Genomic DNA, 22,202 nt, shown 5'->3' with positions numbered 1-22,202 from the left:
TGTCACATAAGAACATCAGAGAAGCCATGTTGGATCAGGCCAGTGGCCCATCCAGTCCAACACTCTGTGTCACATAAGAACATCAGAGAAGCCATGTTGGATCAGGCCAGTGGCCCATCCAGTCCAACACTCTGTGTCACATAAGAACATCAGAGAAGCCATGTTGGATCAGGCCAGTGGCCCATCCAGTCCAACACTTTGTGTCACATAAGAACATAAGAGAAGCCATGTTGGATCAGGCCAATGGCCCATCCAGTCCAACACTCTGTGTCACAGAAGAACATAAGAGAAGCCTTGTTGGATCAGGCCAATGGCCCATCCAGTCCAACACTTTGTGTCACATAAGAACATAAGAGAAGCCATGTTGGATCAGGCCAATGGCCCATCCAGTCCAACACTCTGTGTCACACAAGAACATAAGAGAAACCATGTTGGATCAGGCCAATGGCCCATCCAGTCCAACACTCTGTGTCACATAAGAACAGAAGAGAAGCCATGTTGGATCAGGCCAATGGCCCATCCAGTCCAACACTCTGTGTCACATAAGAACATCAGAGAAGCCATGTTGGATCAGGCCAGTGGCCCATCCAGTCCATCACTCTGTGTCACATAAGAACATAAGAGAAGCCATGTTGGATCAGGCCAATGGCCCATCCAGTCCAACACTCTGTGTCACATAAGAACATCAGAGAAGCCATGTTGGATCAGGCCAGTGGCCCATCCAGTCCAACACTCTGTGTCACATAAGAACATCAGAGAAGCCATGTTGGATCAGGCCAGTGGCCCATCCAGTCCAACACTCTGTGTCACATAAGAACATCAGAGAAGCCATGTTGTTTCAGGCCAATGGCCCATCCAGTCCAACACTTTGTGTCACACAAGAACATAAGAGAAGCCATGTTGGATCAGGCCAATGGCCCATCCAGTCCAACACTCTGTGTCACACAAGAACATAAGAGAAGCCATGTTGGATCAGGCCAATGGCCCATCCAGTCCAACACTCTGTGTCACATAAGAACATAAGAGAAGCCATGTTGGATCAGGCCAATGGCCCATCCAGTCCAACACTCTGTGTCACATAAGAACATGTGAGAAGCCATGTTGGATCAGGCCAATGGCCCTTCCAGTCCAATACTTTGTGTCACATAAGAACATAAGAGAAGCCATGTTGGATCAGGCCAATGGCCCATCCAGTCCAATACTTTGTGTCACATAAGAACATAAGAGAAGCCATGTTGGATCAGGCCAATGGCCCATCCAGTCCAATACTTTGTGTCACATAAGAACATAAGAGAAGCCATGTTGGATCAGGCCAGTGGCCCATCCTGTCCAACACTCTGTGTCACATAAGAACATAAGAGAAGCCATGTTGGATCAGGCCAATGGCCCATCCAGTCCAATACTTTGTGTCACATAAGAACATAAGAGAAGCCATGTTGGATCAGGCCAATGGCCCATCCAGTCCAACACTCTGTGTCACATAAGAACAGAAGAGAAGCCATGTTGGATCAGGCCAATGGCCCATCCAGTCCAATACTTTGTGTCACATAAGAACATAAGAGAAGCCATGTTGGATCAGGCCAATGGCCCATCCAGTCCAACACTCTGTGTCACACAAGAACATAAGAGAAGCCATGTTGGATCAGGCCAATGGCCCATCCAGTCCAACACTCTGTGTCACACAAGAACATAAGAGAAGCCATGTTGGATCAGGCCAATGGCCCATCCAGTCCAACACTCTGTGTCACACAAGAACATAAGAGAAGCCCTGTTGGATCAGGCCAATGGCCCATCCAGTCCAACACTCTGTGTCACATAAGAACAGAAGAGAAGCCATGTTGGATCAGGCCAATGGCCCCTCCAGTCCAACACTCTGAGTCACATAAGAACATAAGAGAAGCCCTGTTGGATCAGGCCAATGGCCCATCCAGTCCAACACTTTGTGTCACACAGTGGCCAAATATATATATTTGCAGCCCCGGGGCAGACAGTGTGAAATCCGACCAAAGCCCCGCAGAGAAGAGGAGAGTGAGAGCGGCAGAAGGCTAGTGGGGAATCGGTCTGTCTCTGGCAGCAAAATAGTACTCTATGGATTTGATAAGATCTGTGGTTGGAGTTAGAGACTAGCAAAAGCTGTGCCCAGAATAGGCAGTTTAGAAGTAAAATTTTAGTCCAGGGGCACTTTAGAGAGACCCGCAGGGTTTCCAGAGTATCAGCTTTCAAGAGGCAACGCTCACTTTCTCAAATATCTTGATTCTTGAAATCTGGAAAACTCATTGCGTCTTTAAGGTGCTATTGGGCTTCCGTCTTGCTCATCTCATGCAGACCAACACAGATGCCCACTGAAACTGTCTTTAAAAGTAAAGTACGCTTGTTTGTTCTGAACTGTATCGCACGTGAGCATTGTGTGCAACAGATTTTTCCCAGGTAACTTGGACTTTTATGTGAGCCATTGAAGGACACAGAGGGGAGTAAAGATGCAGGGTATGAAGCTAATAGGGGCTCAGCTTTATTGATTTATATTTATACCCCACCGCTCCATATATCTGTGATTCACCAGTTTAGTGGTTGGAGCGTTGGGCTAGAAGCCGGAAGATGTGGGTTGGTGTCCCCTCTCCGTCGTGAAGCTTGACAGGTGACCTTTGGCCAGGTGCCCTTTCTCAGCCTAGGCTGCTGCACAGGTTGTTGACACTGAGTAGGCCTGATGGGTTGATTTAAAAAAAACAGTCCAAATGTCAGCAAAATGAGCATTTCAGGCACGAAGTAAGAAACGCAATTAAAAGGGGACGGGGAGAGAGACTGAAGGTGGAGGGGCACACGCCGTTCCTGCTGGTGTTCAAATAAATCTCTTGTTTTCTTCCCTCCCTCCCAGTCTCCACTGGCTCTCTCGCACAGCAGTATGCTCATCCCAGTGCCACTCTGCACCCACATCCGCCACATCCACAGCCGTCGGCCACGCCCACGGGGCAGCAGCAGAACCAACATGGGGGAACCCATCCAGCTCCCAGCCCAGTCCAGGTAAGGCAGACAACAGGGAAGCTGTAGGAAAGACGAGCCTTTCGGTGTGCACTCGCTCTGTCATCTGGCTCTCGCCCAGCACATTGGGTTAATTCCGCCTGCCTGTGCCTGTCCATTGGCAGGCACTGGCTCATAACCCATCTCTAAAGGACTTTACTGGGTCACTTGGAAAAGAACTGACAACTGGGATTATTAGTCACCACAAGTTTGCTGCAAGTCAAAGACCAACGTATATGTGTATTGTGACATGCCCCTGCCACCTTTCTAGTTTAAAATGGCTCTTTGTGCAACACAGAAGATAAAATTGGAATCATCTACAGATGAAAGATAAGAATTGCAGAAACGGCTGTTTGTTTGTTTTTTAAAAATCTGCATTCTTTTTCATTTGTGCTGCTTAATCCATGTTTTAATCTTGCTTTTTGGGCTGGTTTGTTTTGAGCTTCTTGCAACATCGTTGGTGCATTGTTAAGCCACATGGGAGTCTGAAGAGGTAGGGCAGGAGAAAAAAAAGCTTTTAAAGAAGGAAATAAAAGTAGCTTGGAATGTCTCAACCGTAGAGAGTGCCGGGATCAGAACTCGTGCCCCAAGGAGACTGCTCTGACAGTAGAGCCACCTTCCACACCTTAAAAGAGGATAGAGAAATAACATGAGATTCCTCCACCTGTAATGCTGAATTCGACACCTTTGTGTCAAGCAGATGAAACTCTTTGAATATCAGGGCTTTTTTTTTTTGAGCAAGAACGCACAGGAACACAGTTCCGGCTGGCTTGGTGTCAGGGGGTGTGGCCTAATACGCAAATGAATTCTTGGTGGGGTTTTCTACAAAAAAGTCCTGTGTGAAACAATGGTGACATTGGGGGTGTGGCCTAATATGCAAACGAGGTCCTGCTGGGCTTTTTCTACCAAAAAAAAAACCCCTGGTGAACATTACAGCTTCTAGTGAAATGGGTCAGTATCCCTGCGGATTTCCAGTGTGAGGCTGCCTCATGTTGCCATCATTCAACTGGTGACTGTTGTGCGGGAGAGGGAAATAGAGGCACGACCCTGGATTTGTAAACCTGGAAGTCCCACCGGCACACTGGGCAGAGCTGATGGACTTCGGGTCAGCAAGACAAGTCGTGTGCCTTCCCCATAGCAAAGTGGCCATCCCGTGACAAAAATGCTACGAGGCAGGGCCTGCGTCTGAGTCCGTTTCTCTCTCTCTCTCTCCCTCTGCAGCCGCATCAACACCAGGCCGCCCAGGCCCTCCACTTGACAAATGCACAGCAACAATCGGCAATCTATCATACCGGTCTCGCGCCAACTCCTCCTTCCATGACCCCTGGCTCGAACGCACAGTCTCCGCAGAGCAGCTTCCCGACGGCGCAGCAGACAGTCTTCGCCATCCATCCTTCCCACGTCCAGCCTGCCTACACCAACCCGCCGCACATGGCCCACGTCCCCCAGGTAAGGAGGAGGCTCTTGTGTGACCTTGCCTGTGTGGTGCCCGGGGGTCCCTCTAGCCACCTCCCTGTGAGGAGGCTGGCCTAAGGACTTACTGCCGTATGTCTAATAACCGGGGGGAGGCCACGCTCTTCCACCGTCCCCCAGGTTGCTGCCACCAGACTGGTTTGTTTTGTAGGGCCCAATCCACCCTAGTTTCCAGCTAACCCAAAGATGGTTAGCACATTCACCTTTTCTTACGTAGGGCCGATAGGCACTGGTACCTTGCAAGCCACTGACACAACGAAAGGTTTAAACAAAGTTTTGTTTGAACCGTGCAGGTAAATCCCCCAACACAATGCAATTAAAAATAACAAAAGCTTCAAAGCTAATTAATACCTCAACCCTCAGGTCGATTGTAGGGAGCCGAAATGATCCAGAGTCCCTCAGGCGTTCCTTCCCGGGATGGTCCGGGTTCCAAAATATTCTCGCTGACCCTTAGGTCACTGCCACTCCTTGCCTCAGCAAGGAGGAAAGGAAAGGTCCCCTGTGCAAGCACCAGTCGTTTCCGACTCTGGGGTGACGTTGCTCCCACGACGTTTTCACGCAGACTTTTTTACGGGGTGGTTTGCCATTGCCTTCCCCAGTTATCTACGCTTTCCCCCCAGCAAGCTGGGGACTCATTTTACCAACCTCAGAAGGATGAAAGGCTGAGTCAACCTCGAGCCGGCTACCTGAAGACCCAGCTTCCACCAGGGATCGAACTCCGGTCGTGAGCAGAGCTTAGGACTGCAGTACTGCAGCTTTAACCCTCTGCGCCACGGGGCTCTTTCTCAGCAAGTAGACAAAGGCCAAAACTAAGAGAAAAACTCCTTTTTCTAACCCACCAGCCTCTAAAGGGGCCATCAGGGCCTGATCCCCTGCAGCTGGTGGCTCCATCCTGGGAAACTTAAGTCAATTTAAAACTTACCCCTGGCACTGCAGCCCAGTTGCATGGCCTAGAGTTAGGGAGGAAGAGGCTGCGAGAAGCCCTTTCTCCTTCTCTTGGGGTCTGTGCCAAGAAGAGGGACGCCAGAGAGCTTGGATCCGAGGGAACCCTAATGCACGTCACGTCCTTGGCTGTGTTTGAGGCATCAGAGAGCTGCTTGGGACGCTGAAGGGATACATGTTGTCATCTCTGCCCAGCGGCCTGTCTTTGTGAGCGCTTTGGAGTCGCTTGGACTTGGAACGTTTTTGAGCAACTAAAATTATACCGAGGGAGCTGGTGACAGGTGGACGTCAGCTTAGGCTCAAGGCAGCATAACGAAGGGAGTCTGGGACGTTATGTGCTCATCGCTCGCGAGGGCTGTGGAGTATGCAGAGGAAGCTCCTGCTCCTAAAATTAGCAGCCAGGTTTAGGAGAGCAGGCTGCCTGCCGCTCTCTTCAGACGGCCCCGCTATTCTTGCGGAGGCTGCTTTGTAGGGGAAGCCGGTTGGCACGGCTCTGTTAGGGACCAGAGTCGCTAGACAGCGGTGCTTGCGCCACAACAGCATTTGAGTGAGGCTGCCTGCTGTGGAAGAGAAGTCCTCTTTCTTAACGTTTGTGTTGAGCTTCAATGCATTACGAAGGAAGATTGAAGGCTGGCTGATTTATGTCCTAGAACAGCCTTTGTTCCCCTTTTGCCTCTCTTCAGCCTGGAAGTCCCGCGGCAAGCTGGGCAGCTGATTGACCCAGGGTCATCAAGAGAGTTGCATGTCTTCGGCATAGTTGCAGAAGTAGGTTCCGCGCAGTTGCGGAAGAGTGAACAGTTTGGTTGTAGGGCCCGGCCAGCAAACCCCATCGCCCCTTCAAGATTTAAGTCCATATGATCTCAAGAGATACACAGCACACCCAGCAATGGGAGAGCCTGATTGCAAGAGAAGAATGCAGCTTTCAGTGGTTTTGTGGTGGCCCCCCCCCCCCCCCCCACGTGGGCAAGATTTGTCCCTTCCTCGTGACCTGAGAGCTCCTTGTTTCAGGCCCATGTGCAGTCAGGGATGGCTCCTTCTCACCCGACTGCCCATGCCCCGATGATGCTGATGACGACTCAGCCGCCACCCAGCGGAGCCCAAGCCGCCCTCGCGCAAAGTGCACTACAGCACATTCCAGTTTCGACAGCGACACACTTTCCCTACATGACGCACCCTTCAGGTGAGAGAGGGCACACGTGTGTTATAACCGTGGCCCGTCATGAGAAGTTGGGAGGGGGGAGGAGGGGCGGGGTTTCAGATCTGGGAGTCAAAGAAGAGAGCGTTTTGTCCTCGTGGTGTCAGTTTGGTGGGTCCTCTTGGTTTTGGGATCGTGCGTGGCCCAGTACAGCTGTGCTGCTTGTCCTTCAAACAGAATAGCTCTTTGCAGAGAGATGCCATGCTTTGTTTGGATTTAAGGCCGTCTGTGCTGCTGCTTCTCCTTTATCGAGATATCTAGCAATATTAGGTATGGGTAGCAAAGTAACTTTGAACAAAAGTTCTTAAAATACTCAGTTATCCAGTCTTCAGTATCATGTGCAGCAGCAGGCTTTTGAATCTCCCCCCACCTTTTGAAATGGCATTCCTGGTCGTTGAGAGATGGGTCTTGAGATGCTTGTTTGGTCAAAAGCCCTCTTTTTTAAGTGTACTTTTTTTTTAAAGGAGCAGTCACTTAGACTCAGACCTTTTGGATTTTTTTGGGGGGGGGAGGGGGGGAGAGCCCCTGGTCTTTGTGAACAGTTTTGGTACCTGTAGACAAGAGTGTATATCAGCGGATTGGGAGGGGACAGCTCCCAGAGGGTTTGTCTAGATCAGAGGTGGCCAAACTGAGGCTCGGGAGCCGCATGTGGCTCTTTCACACATATTGTGTGGCTCCTGAAGCCCCCACTGCCCCGTCAGCTGACTTGGGAGAAAGCATTTGTCTCTTTTAATCACTTCGCCAAGCCAGCTAGTGGCTTGGAGAGTGCATTTAAAATTAAAGTCGCTTTCTTTCCACCTCTCCCCCATTCTCCCCATCTATTTGCCTTCCTTCCTTCCTTCCTTCCTTCCTTCCTTCCTTCCTTCCTTCCTTCCTTCCTTCCTTCCTTCCTTCCTTCCTTCCTTCCTTCCTTCCTTCCTTCCTTCCTTCCTTCCTTCCTTCCTTCCTTCCTTCCTTCCTTCCCGACTCTTGAACATCTGATGTTCACGTTTTGTGGCTCTTAAACATCTGACATTCATGTCTTGCAGCTCTCAAAATGTTTGACGTTCACGTCTTGGGGCTCTCAAACATCTGATGCTTAACATAGAATAGAATAAACAAGTTTGGCCACCCCTGGTCTAGATGCAAGAGACATCCTGTCCTTGATGGGCGTGCGGTGGTGCCTCTCTCACGTTGTCTTCTCTCTCTCCTTCCTTTGCAGTGCAAACCCACCATCAACAGCAGCTGTAAAGCTGACCTGCAGTAACTGTGAGGCCGGATCCCGTTTCCTTTGTTTTTAGGCCAAAATACCTTCCCTTCTCCTGCTTCTACCGACTCGGAAGCACAGAAACAAAACGAAACAAAACCGGGGGAAAAATCCTAGCATTTCACTTATTTTTGTTTGAGAGGGGGGGGGGGAAATTCTTGTAACATCTGATAAGAATGCTAACAGTTCACCTTGCAGTGGGAGAAATTTGGACTGAGAATAAGGCATGTAAAAACCTTTTGGGACAATTCCATAATTCCATGTGTTGTGTCAAAAAAAAAGGGGGGGGACCCCCTGCCCGGGTTCCACTTGCAGAAAAACAAAAACTGGAAAAGCTATTTATTTTTTAAAACAACCCTTCAGAGTTATGAATTCATCCGCTAGAGAAAGGAGTAACAAGAGTGATTCTTGCTGCTATTCTCACTAAAAAGAAATCAAGACAAAAAAAAATCCCTTTTACTTCTAACTAAACTTGAAAGAGGTTCGGTAAAGGCAAATTCTAATCGTCAAACAGATATGGCTTTATTATTTATAAAATCATGTTTGATGAGGGGGGGAAATCACCGCTGTAAGGCGGTGGTTGGTGTAACTTTTAAGTTAAGAGGAAACTTTTACTTTGTAGATAATATAAAATAAAAACTTTAAAAAAAAAATTAAAAATAAAAAAAGTTTTAAAAACTGACTTCCGGTCTGGCGTCTTCTGGGTTTTAACACCTTGCTTCCCTCCCCCCCCCCCCCCCCAATCCAGAGCTTGTAGACGAGGAGAGCACCCTTGGAGAGTAAGCTCGCCTTGTCCTTAGAAGAAATGTCCACATAAATCTTGAGTTTAACAAGCGCTTTTCTGTAGAAGACTGCAGATTTATACCCCGCTCTTCTCTGAATCAGAGTCTCAGAGCAGCTGACAATCGCCTTTATTTTTCTCCCCCACAACAAACACTGTGAGGTGGGTGGGGCTGAGAGGGCTCTCACAGCAGCTGCCCTTTCAAGGACAACTCCTGCGATAGTTATAGCTAACCCAAGGCCATTCCAGCAGGTGCAAGTGGAGGAGTGGGGAATCAAACCCGGTTCTCCCAGATAAGAGAGTTCTGGCTGACCCAAGGCCATTCCAGCAGGTGCAAGTGGAGGAGTGGGGAATCAAACCCGGTTCTCCCAGATAAGAGAGCTCTGGCTGACCTAAGGCCATTCCAGCAGCTGCAAGTGGAGGAGTGGGGAATCCAACCCGGTTCTTCCAGATAAGAGAGCTCTGGCTGACCCAAGGCCATTCCAGCAGCTGCAAGTGGAGGAGTGGGGAATCAAACCTGGTTCTCCCAGATAAGAGAGCCATGGCTGACCCAAGGCCATTCCAGCAGGTGCAAGTGGAGGAGTGGGGAATCAAAGCCGGTTCTCCCAGATAAGAGTCCGTGCACTTCACCACTACACCAAACTGTAGCAGGCAACTGAGCACAAGGCCATCAACTTGAGCTTCTAGCTCTCTTAAGGACAGCATAGGCTTTATGAATAAGTCACTCAAAGTTCCTTGTGCATAGGATGTCCTGCCCACTCGTAGTGCCATGGACAGCTTGCTTGTCAAGAGTTTTTGCGCTTAAGAATAGAATGTAGGAATCGGCAGGCCAAATATCCACCCACCCCGGTATCTGTGGGACTTAACCTTCCCTGTCTTGACATCTGGTTTTCATAGATACTAGCACGGGGCTAGTGGTTAAAGTATTGAATTAAGATCTGGGAGACCCAGGTTCGAATCTCTGCTCTGCTGTGGAAGCTTGCTTGGTGAGTCACATCATCTCAGCCTAGCCTCCTTCGCAAGGTTGGTGTGAGGATAAAATAGAGAACAGAACGATGGAAGCTGCTGTGGGTCCGCTTTGGAGAGAGAAAAGGGGGGTGTAAATAAAGACAACGCCGTTTTGGTACATTCGGGTTATCCATTTAGCAATGGCAGCTTTTTTGTTGTTTTCTGAAAGCCCTGGACACCTTTCTAGAGGGCATGTGCCAAAGCGAGCTGCCATCACCACAAGGACTTTGGGTACACAGGTGTTAGGAGTTGCATCATGGGGATGCTATTGTGACTTGTATCCAGGGCTAAGGCATAGGCTCCAATTTGTAAAACCAGTTCCCAAGGTATGTTTAGAAAGCGTTTTGTTTGGAAAAGACAGTAATGGCTAGGGAAATCTGAAAGCAGCAAGAGATGGATTAATTCACTCAAGGAAACCACAGCTGCTCTCAGCTTGGGTGTTCTGGGGGGGGGGCATTAATTCATAGGGCTTTTCTGTAGCAGGAACTCTTTTGCATATCAGGCCGCACACCCCTTATGTAGCCCATCCTCCTGGAGCTTACGGTAGGCCCTGTAAGAAGAGCCCTGTAAGTGCCTGGAGGATGGGCTACATCATGGGGGTGTGGCCTGTTATGCAAAAGAGTTCCTGCTACCAAAAAAAGCCCTGGAGATCACCATAAGTTAGAAGGGACCTGGTGACACTGTGCAGACATTTTGTTTTGACTCTAAGCCAAATGATTGGGACATGGCTTGGTGGTGGAAAAAACAACTGGAACCGTCCATTGAAAATCTCTAAAAACAGTTTATTTACTGCAGGCGCAGACCTGTGCATTTAATAGTATTCAAGAATAAGTTACACATACAATACATACAGAAACAATATATAGAAAAATTCTACTATACAAGATTGGAAAGAGGAAGCGCTTAAACACACACAGTGTGTGTATTTTCTCTTTAAAGGCTTACTGTTTTGTTTTGTTTTTTCCCATTTGTTTAAAGTAGCAAGCTTGTTATCATCTGCAAAAGTTGTTCCCTTTCTTGGATGAAAAAAAAGGCTGAGCTCTGCAATGGAGAAAATTTTCCATCTTGTTCTTGAGAAATCCGTTTGCACTAGGGATAGTCGCTGACCAGCCTGAAACTTGGGGGCTCCCAAATGAACCCAGGGAACCTTGTTTCAAATTGCACCTTCCAGCCCGCTGGCGAAATGGTTTCCAGGTAGGACCCTTGCTCTGCAGTAGATGGCATTGTGTCCCTGACTGCATGCAAAGAGGCTCCTCTGTTGGCTGAGGCTCCCTCCAGATCCCTGGGGAAGGAAGGAAAGAGCCTGAGCTTCCTTTGCCCAGTTCCCTGGATCCCATGGGAGAAATACAAAGAAAGCATCCTTAAGACCAATGAGGGCTAAAATTTTAAGCATGTTTTGAGTTTTTTTAAGATACATATTTGTATTTGTCTGTGTTCTCTGAAAAGCCTGCTGCTATCCCCATGCAGCTGCTGAAGAGAGCTTTACATTAGGATGCCTCAACACCCTGTAATATTGAGCCCTGATGGGAATGCCACCGCATTGGGGGGGGGGGGGTGAGCATTGATAGCCCAAAAGATCTAGATTGGGGACAGAAATCACAATATGTTTGATGTCCTCTCTCACTGGCTTACACGCTGTGCGTTCCTGGTTTTTTATGCCTGGAAAGCAAGACAAAAGTCCTTGTTCTCTATGCACATGTCGGAATGGATCCCAGTAAATACTGGCAGTGTTCAAAAGTTATCGTCACCGTTTCTTCTAGCTGGTGGCGTGTGGCGTGTCTCAGCAAGACTGCCGTTTCCCATAAGGGCGAGTTCACATGCAGTTAAGATTTTGGTCCAGTAGCACCTTAAGATACCAACAAGAGTGTCAAGAGGCAAACTTTTGAGACTTTCAAAAGCTTAGATCCTGAAATCCTTGTCGGTCTTCTTAAGGCACTTGGATTTTGGGGGTGGGGGGGTGGGGAGATCTTTTGCATGATAACATGACAGGAGTTGAGAGAGGCTTAACTGCATTGGCTACTGACCGCCGTCTTACTGCAGCACAGAAAATAGTTTTGCAATATATGCAGCCGCCTTCCTGGCCTTACTCTTAAAGGAGGGGAGGGAGTAAAATCAGTTTTCTTGTGCTCAGCCATGAGGGACCTGGTGTCTTGACACAGAACAGACATCGCTTAGATGGGGGTCTTGGAGACGGAACAGTTCCACCCAAGAGAAACGAGCGCTGGCCCAGCAGGGAAGCAAAACGGGCTTCAGAGAATGCTGGACCAGTGCAGTGACTTTCTTGGCCAAGCCCAGCATTGTGCAATCTTAAAGTTAGAAAATGCTACAAAAGGAAGGGGAGGGAGGGGAAGGGGGTTTCTTCCCTAAAGCATCACTCTTAAGAGGAGCAAGTGCTAAAAACTCTGCCCCCCCCCCTCCCGTGACAATCATTGTTCGCTCTATGTCTTCGGAGCAAAAATTCTACTTTGTGAGCAGCTGCATAAAATTAGTTTGCTCTGGGGCTCTTTTTCCTGAGCGAAGACAAAAAGGTGTGAGCCGGAGGCTAAAAATCTGTGCGCTAGCTCACGTTAACTCAGCTTAAGAGGGCACGCCGGTGACAATTGCTTGGCGGCAGCAGCTGCTGCCATGGTCTTTCTTTTCAAAATTAAACCAACCCTAAAGCCCGTAAATCTTACCAGGTGGAGAGCCAGTTTGGTGTAGTGGTTAAGTGTGTGGATTCTTATCTGGGAGAACCGGGTTTGATTCCCCACTCCTCCACTTGCAGCTGCTGGCATGGCCTTGGGTCAGCCATAGCTCTGGCAGAGGTTGTCCTTGAAAGGGCAGCTGCTGTGAGAGCCCTCTCCAGCCCCACCCACCTCACAGAGTGTCTGTTGTGGGGGAGGAACGGAAAGCAGATTGTGAGCCGCTCTGAGACTCTTCGGAGTGGAGGGCGGGATATAAATCCAATATCTTCATCTACCTCACAGGGTGTCTGTTATGGGGGAGGAAGGGAAAGGAGATTGTGAGCCGCTCTGAGACTCTTCGGAGTGGAGGGCGGGATATAAATCCAATTTCTTCTGCTACCCAAGTCAGCCTGGACCTCAAAAGGCAATCCTGATTTGGAATTGGATCAGACGCGGGTGGCTTTTCCAATCTGTACTACCCCGCCTACGATTCGCAGGGTGTTGGCATGCCTTGGGCGGGGGGAGGCTGTTTGGTTCCCTTAGCAATTGGCGCTGAGATGGGCCAGTCACGGGAGGTAAAGGAAGGCTGCCAATTCATTGGTGGGAGGGGAGGGAAGAGTCTCATTTCCTGCAGATGGAACTGGAGGCAGCTGCTTTTGTGACGAAGGCATCTGAACTTGAATTGTACAGCCACTGTAAGGGGACCAGGCAGCTGACGATAACTCCAGAGCCTTCACCTGCTCTGGAAAGAATATCCCCAACGTTATTCCAAAGGAGGGAGGGCAGGCTTACATCTTGGACCAGGCCTTGAATGCCTGTACAGAGGCTCTCCTCTTTTTGCATATTTTTTTGTAGCAGGAACTCCTTCACATATTAGGCTACACCTCCCTGATGTAGCCAATCCTCCACGAGCTTGCAATAGACCCTGGAAGATGAGCCCTGTAAGCTCTTGGAGGACTGGCTGCATTGACGGGGTGTGGCCTAATATGCAAAAGAGTTCCTGCTATAAGAAAAAAAGCCCTGTGTATTTCTAAAGAAGCCTTTGCCTGCGGGAACACCGCAGTGCTTCCCACATTTACTTTTCCTCTGTCGGCTGAGCGGAGAGCAGTTTTCCAAACTGCTTAGCTGGGTATATAGCAGAGCTGACAGAGAAGGGGGGGTTTTTTGTGGGGAGGGGAGCATTTGTGCAGTTATTTGTGCGCCCTGAAAGGCTATTAGATGTCTGACACCATCTTCTCTTTGTTTGGCTCGAGGCAAAGCACTTTTGCAGAAAAGCGCGTTATAATTAGGGGCCAGAACTGCATGTAACAAGCTTGCTACTTTTACTCCTCAATCTGCGTTCTTTAAAAAAAAAAAGGTCGTATACGTGAGCCCTGAAAACTGAGCCGTGTAGAGCCGATCCTATGCATGTCATGCAGGAGCGAACTACACCACATTCAATAAAGCTTACTTCTATGTAAGCATAAATAACGCAACTTTCGCGGGGGGGGGGGAGGAGACATCTGTTTGGCGGGGGTCTTCTAAGGCAGTGGCGCCCAACTTTCCAGTTTCGTGAAAGAATTTCTATGGATCGGGGGGGGGGGGCGGCACTGGGGTTTTTGCCACTCCAGACTCCCCCCCCCCCTTCCCACACGCCCCGTCTCTGCCCCCTGTGGGGGTCTTGAAATGAGAGATGGGCACAAGTTGCCGCACCCGGGCAGATGAAAGAGGTGCCTCTTTTGTCCATCCGGGTTGCGGGCAGAAGGGGTGGCGGGAATGCTCCGCCTTGCAGGGGAAGCAGCCTTGGAGTGAGGCCGCGCTGCCTCTTCCATCTGCCCGGGGTCCCAGGTGGGCGAAAGGGGCGGGTTCAGCACCTCCGCTTCACTCTACGGCCTGGTTGCTAACAGGCCACGGACCAGTACCGGTCCACGGACCCCTGTTCTAAGGAAATCCTTGCAGTGCTCTGTGATTGGGACCAGCCTTCCGAGTAGAGAAATCAGAGGATGCTACATTTCCATACCAGTTCACAGCTGCCCCAAGGGGTGGACCCCGTTGCTTCGGGATTAGCAGTCAACACCCTCCTGCTAGAGAGAAACCACGTTCTAACCTCGCGTCGGGAGGGGCCATGGCTCAGTGGCAGAGCATTTGCCTGCCATGCAGGGAGTCTCTGCTTCAGTCCCTGGCATTTCCAGTTTTAAAAGGAGGTGGTGCAAAAGACCTCAACCTGAGACCAAAGAGAGCCGCTGCCAGTCTGAGTAGGCAATACTGAGCGTGATGGACAAAGGCTCTGGCTCAGTCGAAGGCCGCTTCGGGTGTTCGTTTCCAGAGGAAAGACAACCTGAAGGTTCAGCTGAGGTGATTTAATGTTGCTATATTCTAGCCGGAAAGCAACTGTGGCTCAAAACTTAGCCGAGCGCCACTTAGAAGGGGTGCAAAAGGCTGTTTATTGGCCAGTGCGGCTACTAACTAAGAAGTAGTTCTCTACAGATAAGGCAAGGGGTGTGTGTGAAAGCCCTTGGAAAGACGGTGGCTATTAGATAGTCCATCAGTGGCTCTTAGCCACAGCAGATTGTTGGAACTCACTGTCTGGGGCAGTAAGGCTCTGTATTATTGGGGGGGCACGGTAGGAGGGCTTCTAGTGTCCTGGCCCCACTGATGGACCTCCTGAAGGCACTTGGGTTTTTTGGCCACTGTGTGTACAGACTGTTGGACTGGAGGAGCCACTGGCCTGATCCAACATGGCTTCTCTTACGTTGTTCTTACAGTGGTGTTTTTGTTTTGCAAAAACGTATGGCTCTAATAATACTTTTTTGCGATAATGACTTCACGGGGGGAGCCCCAAAAGTCACCCTGTGTAGGAGAAAGGGGCCAAAACGGCCACGCAGAGACACTCAGAAGGCGGGGATCGTATCAGCTTCCCTGCCACCTGTGAGAACGTCCCCCGCTCACCCCCAAAGACCCGGGACTAGAAGGAAACCAACCTTCGACTGAAGCAAACGAGCAATGTGCAAAACCAGTAACGAAGAAGAACGCGCTGAGTGGAGAAGTCTACCGAAAAGAACTGGCCCCGTAACGGGGCAAACGGTCGGGTCACCCCCATGGCGAGGTGAGCCTTCACTCTAGTTTACCAAACGCAGACCCACCTTTAACAAAGCAGGAGTCAAGCGGCACCGTTAAGACCAACCAATTTTTATTGAGAATGTAAGCTTTTGTGTGCTCTTAAGCACACTTCATCGGATGAGGAATCCGGCACAGTGAGCAAAGGCAAGCAGAGCTGAGCAGAGCATGAGCATGATAATTAGTAAAGGTACAAGACAAGGTTGTCCACTTTCCCCACTGTTGTTTATAATGACTCTGAGAATATTACTGATGCAAATTCAAGAAGATAAAGAAATAGAAGGATTAAAAGTAAAAGGATTTACTTACAAATACAGAGCATTTGCAGATGATATAATGTTTATAAATGAAAACCCCATACAAGTCACACCTTTGTTGTTAGCCAAAATACAAGAATATGGGGAGTTGGTGGGACTTTGTATTAATAAAGAAGAATCAAAACTTCTATGTAAAAATATGCAAATAAATAAGCAACAAGAATTGCAGAGACTAACGGGCTGTGAAGTTACCTCCAATATAAAATATTTGGGTGTGGAGATAACAATGAAGAATATTGATTTGTTCAAAAATAATTATGAGAAGCTATGGCATAAAATGGATGAAGATACGTTAAAGTGGAGTAAACTTAATTTGCCATTGTTGGGTAGAATAGCCACAATTAAAATGAATATTCTACCAAGAATAATGTATTTGTTTCAAACTATTCCGATTGTGAAAGACAGTAAACAATTTAATAGATGGCAAAGACAAATTTCAGCATTTGTGTGGGCGGGGAAGAAACCAAGAATTAAAAGAAAATTTTAACAGATGCAAAAGAGAGAGGCGGATTTCAATTACCAGACTTAAAATTATATCATGAAGCAGTTTGCTTAGTATGGATAAAAGAATGGATAATGTTGTTAAACAAAAAACTCTTAGCGTTGGAAGGTCATGGAAATAAATTTGGCTGGCATGCTTATATGTATTATGGAGGAAAAAAGATAGACAGCTTTTTCTCTCACCATTATATAAGAAACAGCTTGCTAAATACATGGATGAAATATAAGAAATATGGAGATGAGAGAAAACCGTTATGGATAGTGCCAGCAGAAGTGATAAAAATAACAGCTGAGACGGGTGAAGAAAAGTGGTTGTCATCAACTATTAAAAATACAAAGCGGCAAAATAGAATTGAAAACTGCTGAAGAGCTGAATAATAACTATGATTGGTTTCAAATGCAACAAATAAAGAGCTTGGTGGAGAATGACATTAAAACTGAAGGAATAAGAAAAGAGCAAACAAATGGAAAAAGTTCTGCTTGGAGACAACAAAAAATTAATTTCAAAATTATATAAATTACTTTTAAAATGGTCTACGGAAGATGAAGTAGTGAAATCTCAAATGATTAAGTGGGCAATTAATGTAAATAAAGAAATACAGGTGGAAACTTGGGAATATTTGTGGAAGAACTCTATGAAGCTTTCGACGTGTCATAGTATTAAAGAGAACTGTTTTAAAATGATGTATAGATGGTATATGACTCCTAAGAAATTGGCAAAGAAGAATAATAAGATGCCAGACAGATGTTGGAAATGTAAAAAACATGAAGGTTCTTTCTACCATATGTGGTGGACTTGTGAAAGAGCAAAAAAGTATTGGCAGATGATTCAACAAGAAATTTCTAGGATCTTGGGATATGAATTTAAGAAAGTTGGAGAGACTTTTCTGTTGGGATTACAAATGGAAAAATTTCCAAAAGAAGATAGAACTATAATTTGGTACTTGCTTTCAGCTGCTAGGACATTATATGCGCAGTTGTGGAAGCAAGAAAAAATACCAGAGAAATGGGATTGGATTGTAAAAGTTATGACATGGAGTGAAATGGACAAATTAACAAGAATTTTAAGAGAGTATGATTTAGAAGTTTTTAAGATGGAGTGGAAAAAGTTCAGAAGATATGTAGAAAAAGAGTGGAAAATAAAAGGACATGGGACAGTTTTTGATAATGATTAAGTCTTAGAAAAAAGAAGAATATTAATTTTTTTATTAGTTAAGGGTACCTTTAAACATCAGTACTTTAAGTAAATAACACCGGCGGGGGTCAAGTAACGGGGGGAGGGGTGGGTAGAAAGTAATATATGGGATAGATAAAATAAGTTATTAATGATGCAAGAAAAATAATTTGTTACCATATGTTACCAAATAAAACTGTTTTAACACAGAGTTGAGCAGAGCCATACAGAGCTGGTAGGCAGTGGCCCAGAATGCAACATGGTACAGATTTAAGAACCAATGACAGTGAAGTAAAAGTTCTTAAATCTGTACCATGTTGCATTCTGGGCCACTGCCTACCAGCGATGTGTGGCTCTGCTCAGCTCTGTATGGCTTTGCTCACTGTGCCGGATTCCTCGTCCGAGGAAGTGTGCTTAAGAGCACACGAAAGCTTAACGTTCTAAATAAAAACTGGTTGGTCTTAAAGGTGCCACTTGACTCCTGCTTTGTTCAACTGCTTCAGAGCGACACGGCTGCCCGCTTGGATAGACCCACCTTTAGTAAGCGGGCGGGGGCAGTCGTGTCTCATGGATTTCTGAAAGGCCGGCCAAGAGAGCGTGTGCAAAAGCAGAGCGGGGAGGGGGGCTTGCATGTCCCACTGGGTCAAAGAGGCGTGTACTGGTTGTTGACTGCCCGCAAGTGGCCCCTGCCTTGTTGCGAGTCCATCTCGTAATCGCTGTCCCACGGGCGGTGCGCGGCCGGTGCGCTGGGTGGCCCCGACAGGCTACCTCTGGGCCACAAGCCTCTGGCCAGCTCCTCTGGAGGGGGTACCAGGTGGAAGATCTGCTCCTCGGAGGAGCTGCGGGTGAGGTCGGCGGCTGGGTGGCGGAACTGCGGGCAGCTGGCCGGAGTCAGTTGGACGAGACTGAACTCTGCCCCGCAGCAGTGGACGGAGGGGGAATGCGGGGCCAGGTTGCCGGAGCCTGCAGGCGGAAGGAAAAGGGGAAATGAAAACATCCTCATTGACTTGTGTCCCAGCGACAGGGCAACCCATAAACCTGAACTCTTAAACCAAAATAAAGCTCCAAAGAAAGGTCCTCCTTCCACACCCAGTTTGGTGTAGTGGTAAAGTGTGCAGACTCTTACTCTGGGAGAACCGGGTTTGATTCCCCACTCCTGCACTTGAACCTGCTGGAATGGCCTTGGGTCAGCCACAGCTCTGGCAGAGGTTGTCCGCGAAAGAGCAGCTGCTGTCAGAGCTCTCCCAGCCCCGCCTACCTCACAGGGTGTCTGTTGTGGGGGAGGAAGGTAAAGGAGATTGTGAGCCGCTCTGAGATTCGGAGTGGAGGGCGGGATCTAAATCCAATATCTTCAAAATTGCACGACTGCAATACATCTGAATCAACCCCCCCACCCCACCCTCCAACTTTGGTAGTTATGGAGAAGGGGAAAGAGCTAACCAGCCCTGTCCTCCCTCCCTGGCCATTTGACTCCGCCACGTCTCTGAGCTCCCAATGCCTGAACCACACTCAAGCGCATCAGTCAAGAACAGGGGTGACCAAACTGCAGCTTGGGAGCCACACTGGGCTCTTTCACACATATTGCGCGGCTCTTGAAGCTTCCACCATCCCGTTGGTTGGCTTGAGAAGGCATTTAAAGCTACTTTCTTTCCACCTCTCCCTCCCCATCTTTCTTCCTTTCTTCTTTCCATCCATCCATCCATCCATCCATCCATCGATCCACCCATCCATCCATCCATCCGACATCATTGAAGATCCTGTGAATTTAGGGGGAGGTGTTGGTGAGTTTCTTGCATTGTGCAGGGGGTTGGACTAGATGACCCTGGAGGTCTCTTCCAACTCTGTGATTCTATGAACTGCCTGACCGTTAGAGCAGTTCCTCAGTGGAACAAGCTTCCTCCTCGGGAGGTGGTGGGCTCTCCTTCCTTGGAGGTTTTTCAACAGAGGCCAGATGGCCCCCTGACAGCAATGAAGATTCTGTGAATTTAGGGGGAAGTGTTTGTGAGTTTCCTGCATTGTGCAGGGGGTTGGACTAGATGACCCTGGAGGTCCCTTCCAACTCTAGGATTCTATGACCGTTAGAGCGGTTCCTAAGTGGAACAGGCTTCCTCCTCGGGAGGTGGTGGGCTCTCCTTCCTTGGAGGTTTTTCAACAGAGGCTAGATGGCCATCGGACAGCAAAGAAGATCCTGTGAATTTAGGGGGCGGTGTTTGTGAGTTTCCTGCATTGTGAAGGTTGGACGAGATGACCCTGGAGGTCCCTTCCAACTCTATGATTCTATGATTCCTTCCTTTCTTCCTGTCTCAAACAGGGTTGGCCCTAAACCCGGGGTGAGGAACAGTGGCTCTCCAGATATTTTTTTGTCTACAACTCCCATCAGCCCCAGCCAGCATGGCCAATGGCTGGGGCCGATGGGAGTTGTGGGCAAAAAAACATCTGGAGAGTCACTGTTCCCCACCCCTGCCCTAGACTGTCTGGCACCCCCCCACACACACACACACTGATAATGTAACCGAGTCACGCGGGGGGGCATCCAATCTGGCGCCCCAGAAGACCAGCGCCCTCGGCAGTCACCTAGCTTGTCTAGTGGCAAGGTCAGCCCTGCTCTCAAACATCTAATGTTTATTCTGTGCGGCTCTTACGTTAAGCAAGTTTCGCCACTGCTCCCCAAGAGGGTGAGATGCGTGCCTTAAAAGAAAAAGGTGATTGCAGCTCAAGAAGCTGCATTCTGCACCCAGACACACCTGCAGGGCTCCTCCAAGCACACAATCCTGAGGAAATGAATAGAGGCCCTGTCTGGTCTTGGATCAAGACAACCCACAGTCCGTATCAGTCAATGGCACATCTGATAAGAACATGAGAAGCCATGTTGGATCAGGCCAATGGCCCACCCAGTCCAACACTCTGTGTCACATAAGAACATCAGAGAAGCCATGTTGGATCAGGCCAATGGCCCATCCAGTCGAATACTTTGTGTCACCTGGTGGCCAAAAAACCCAGGTGCCATCAGGAGGTCCACCAGTGGGGCCAGGACACTAGAAGCCCTTCCACTGTTCCCCCCACCCCCGCAAGGACCAAGAATGCAGAGCATCACTGCCCCAGACATAAGAACATAAGAGAAGCCATGCTGGATCCAATGGCCCATCCAGTCCAGCACGCTCTGTTTCACACAGTGGCCAAAAAACCCAGATGCCATCAGGAGGTCCACCAGCAGGGCCAGGACACTAGAAGCCCTCCCACTGTGGTCCTCACCCAAGCACCAAGAAGACAGAGCATCACAGTCGAGTTAAAACAGATAAAGAAGATATTGGATTTATATCCTACCCTATATTCTGAATCTCAGGGTCTCAGAGCGGTCACAATCTCCTTTACCTTCTCCCCCCCCCCCCCGAGAGCTCTGACAGAAACTGCCCTTTCAAAGACAGCTCTGTATGACCTCTGGCTGACCCAAGGCTATGCCAGCAGGTGCAAGTGGAGGAGTGGGGAATCAAATCCGGTTCTCCCAGATAAGAGTCCGCACATTTAACCACTATACCAAACTGGCTCTCACACACCAATAAAAGGAAGTCCTTCACCCAAAGGGTGATTAACACATGGAATTCACTGCCACAGGAGGTGGTGGCAGCTGCAAGCACAGACAGGCAGCTTCAAGAGGAGATTGGAGAAATATGGAGCAGAGGTCGATAAGTGGCTATTAGCCATAGCGTATTGTTGGAACTCTCTGTCTGGGGCAGTGATGCTCTGTCTTCTTGGTGCTTTGGGGGGGCACAGTGGGAGGGCTTCTAGTGTCCTGGCCCCACTGGCAGACCTGATGGGTTTTTTGGCCCCTGTGTGACACAGAGCGTTGGACTGGATGGGCCATTGGCCTGATCCAACAAGGCTTCTCTTATGTTCTTATGAATAGACAAGGCTGACTTTGGTGGACCGACCGATTCGCTATAAACCAGCTTGAAGCACGAGGCCTTTTCCTACCATCTCGGCATGTTTTCGCTTCGTATTCGATCTTCCTGACCCGCAGACTGAGAAGCTGAGCTACGTCTCCCCAAAAGAACAGAAGCAGGCATGCCCTGCTGTGTACCCAAACCAAAGCATCGCTGTGTTTGGTTGTAAAAGATCGCATTCGCATGCCAGACACATACGCACTCGATCGCCGATCCCACTGCGGTCGCGAGTTTCTGCTTTCCTTCTGAGCAGTCCAAGGGAAGAGCGAGTAGAAACAGCTGCTGGAAACAGCGAGGGGGACTTTCCTCCCCGATTACTTGGAAAAAGTGGGACTCTCCAGAACATACGCTGCACGCCCACCCTGCTCGCTCAGTGGTTACCAAAGGCCGTGAGCATAAGTCGGGCTCCCCCCCCCCCGGTCCCTCTCACCTTGTGCGTGGGGGACAACCACCATGTAGCTCGACAGCCGCACGTCGCAGGGGGCGCCGCATTCCAGAGGGATGGGATACCGTTGGAAATGGAGCAACATGTCCATAATGGAGGGGAAGTGGAGGTGCTGGACCCGACACTGGCCCCGCTCCGTCAGCGAGAGCCGCAGGTGCTGCCAAGAAAGCGGGAAGGGGGCACGTTAGCAAACCACGACCAACTCCGTGGCGGGAATTCTACACAAGAATGCAGTTATAATATACCGAGTAATAATAATGTACCGAGTCCGGTACAAGGTGCTGGTTATTACCTTTAAAGCCCTATATGGTCTAGGACCTGCCTACCTTAGGGACCGTCTCTTCCCATATGTTCCCCAGAGAGCACTGCGATCTGGCTCCCAAAATCTGCTCGTAATCCCTGGGC

At 48.9% G+C, this 22,202-nt stretch overlaps 2 protein-coding genes across 10 annotated transcripts in view; one reads left to right on the top strand and one right to left on the bottom strand.

The window, feature by feature from the left end:
- ATXN2 (ataxin 2) overlaps window positions 1-8,553 on the top strand; it is a 62,566-nt gene extending 54,013 nt beyond the window's left edge. For all 9 annotated transcript variants that reach the window (XM_060250288.1, XM_060250287.1, XM_060250286.1 and 6 more), the window contains 4 exons: window positions 2,873-3,018; window positions 4,237-4,464; window positions 6,439-6,610; window positions 7,827-8,553. In XM_060250288.1, the coding sequence (XP_060106271.1) occupies window positions 2,873-3,018; window positions 4,237-4,464; window positions 6,439-6,610; window positions 7,827-7,855 (575 nt within the window). In that variant the 3' untranslated portion in view covers window positions 7,856-8,553. The remainder of the gene's footprint in view (window positions 1-2,872; window positions 3,019-4,236; window positions 4,465-6,438; window positions 6,611-7,826) is intronic.
- Window positions 8,554-18,018: 9,465 nt separating this feature from the next.
- SH2B3 (SH2B adaptor protein 3) overlaps window positions 18,019-22,202 on the bottom strand; it is a 107,063-nt gene continuing 102,879 nt past the window's right edge. The window contains exons 6-8 of the mRNA XM_060249359.1: window positions 21,783-21,954; window positions 21,356-21,358; window positions 18,019-18,374 (exon numbers count right to left, since the gene is read on the bottom strand). Of these exons, the coding sequence (XP_060105342.1) occupies window positions 18,055-18,374; window positions 21,356-21,358; window positions 21,783-21,954 (495 nt within the window). The 3' untranslated portion in view covers window positions 18,019-18,054. The remainder of the gene's footprint in view (window positions 18,375-21,355; window positions 21,359-21,782; window positions 21,955-22,202) is intronic.

Source organism: Heteronotia binoei, chromosome 11, assembly GCF_032191835.1.
Source record: "Heteronotia binoei isolate CCM8104 ecotype False Entrance Well chromosome 11, APGP_CSIRO_Hbin_v1, whole genome shotgun sequence".
Lineage (NCBI taxonomy): Eukaryota > Metazoa > Chordata > Lepidosauria > Squamata > Gekkonidae > Heteronotia > Heteronotia binoei.
Note: the sequence above shows the minus strand (reverse complement) of the source record. Positions and strands in the feature narration are given on the sequence as shown.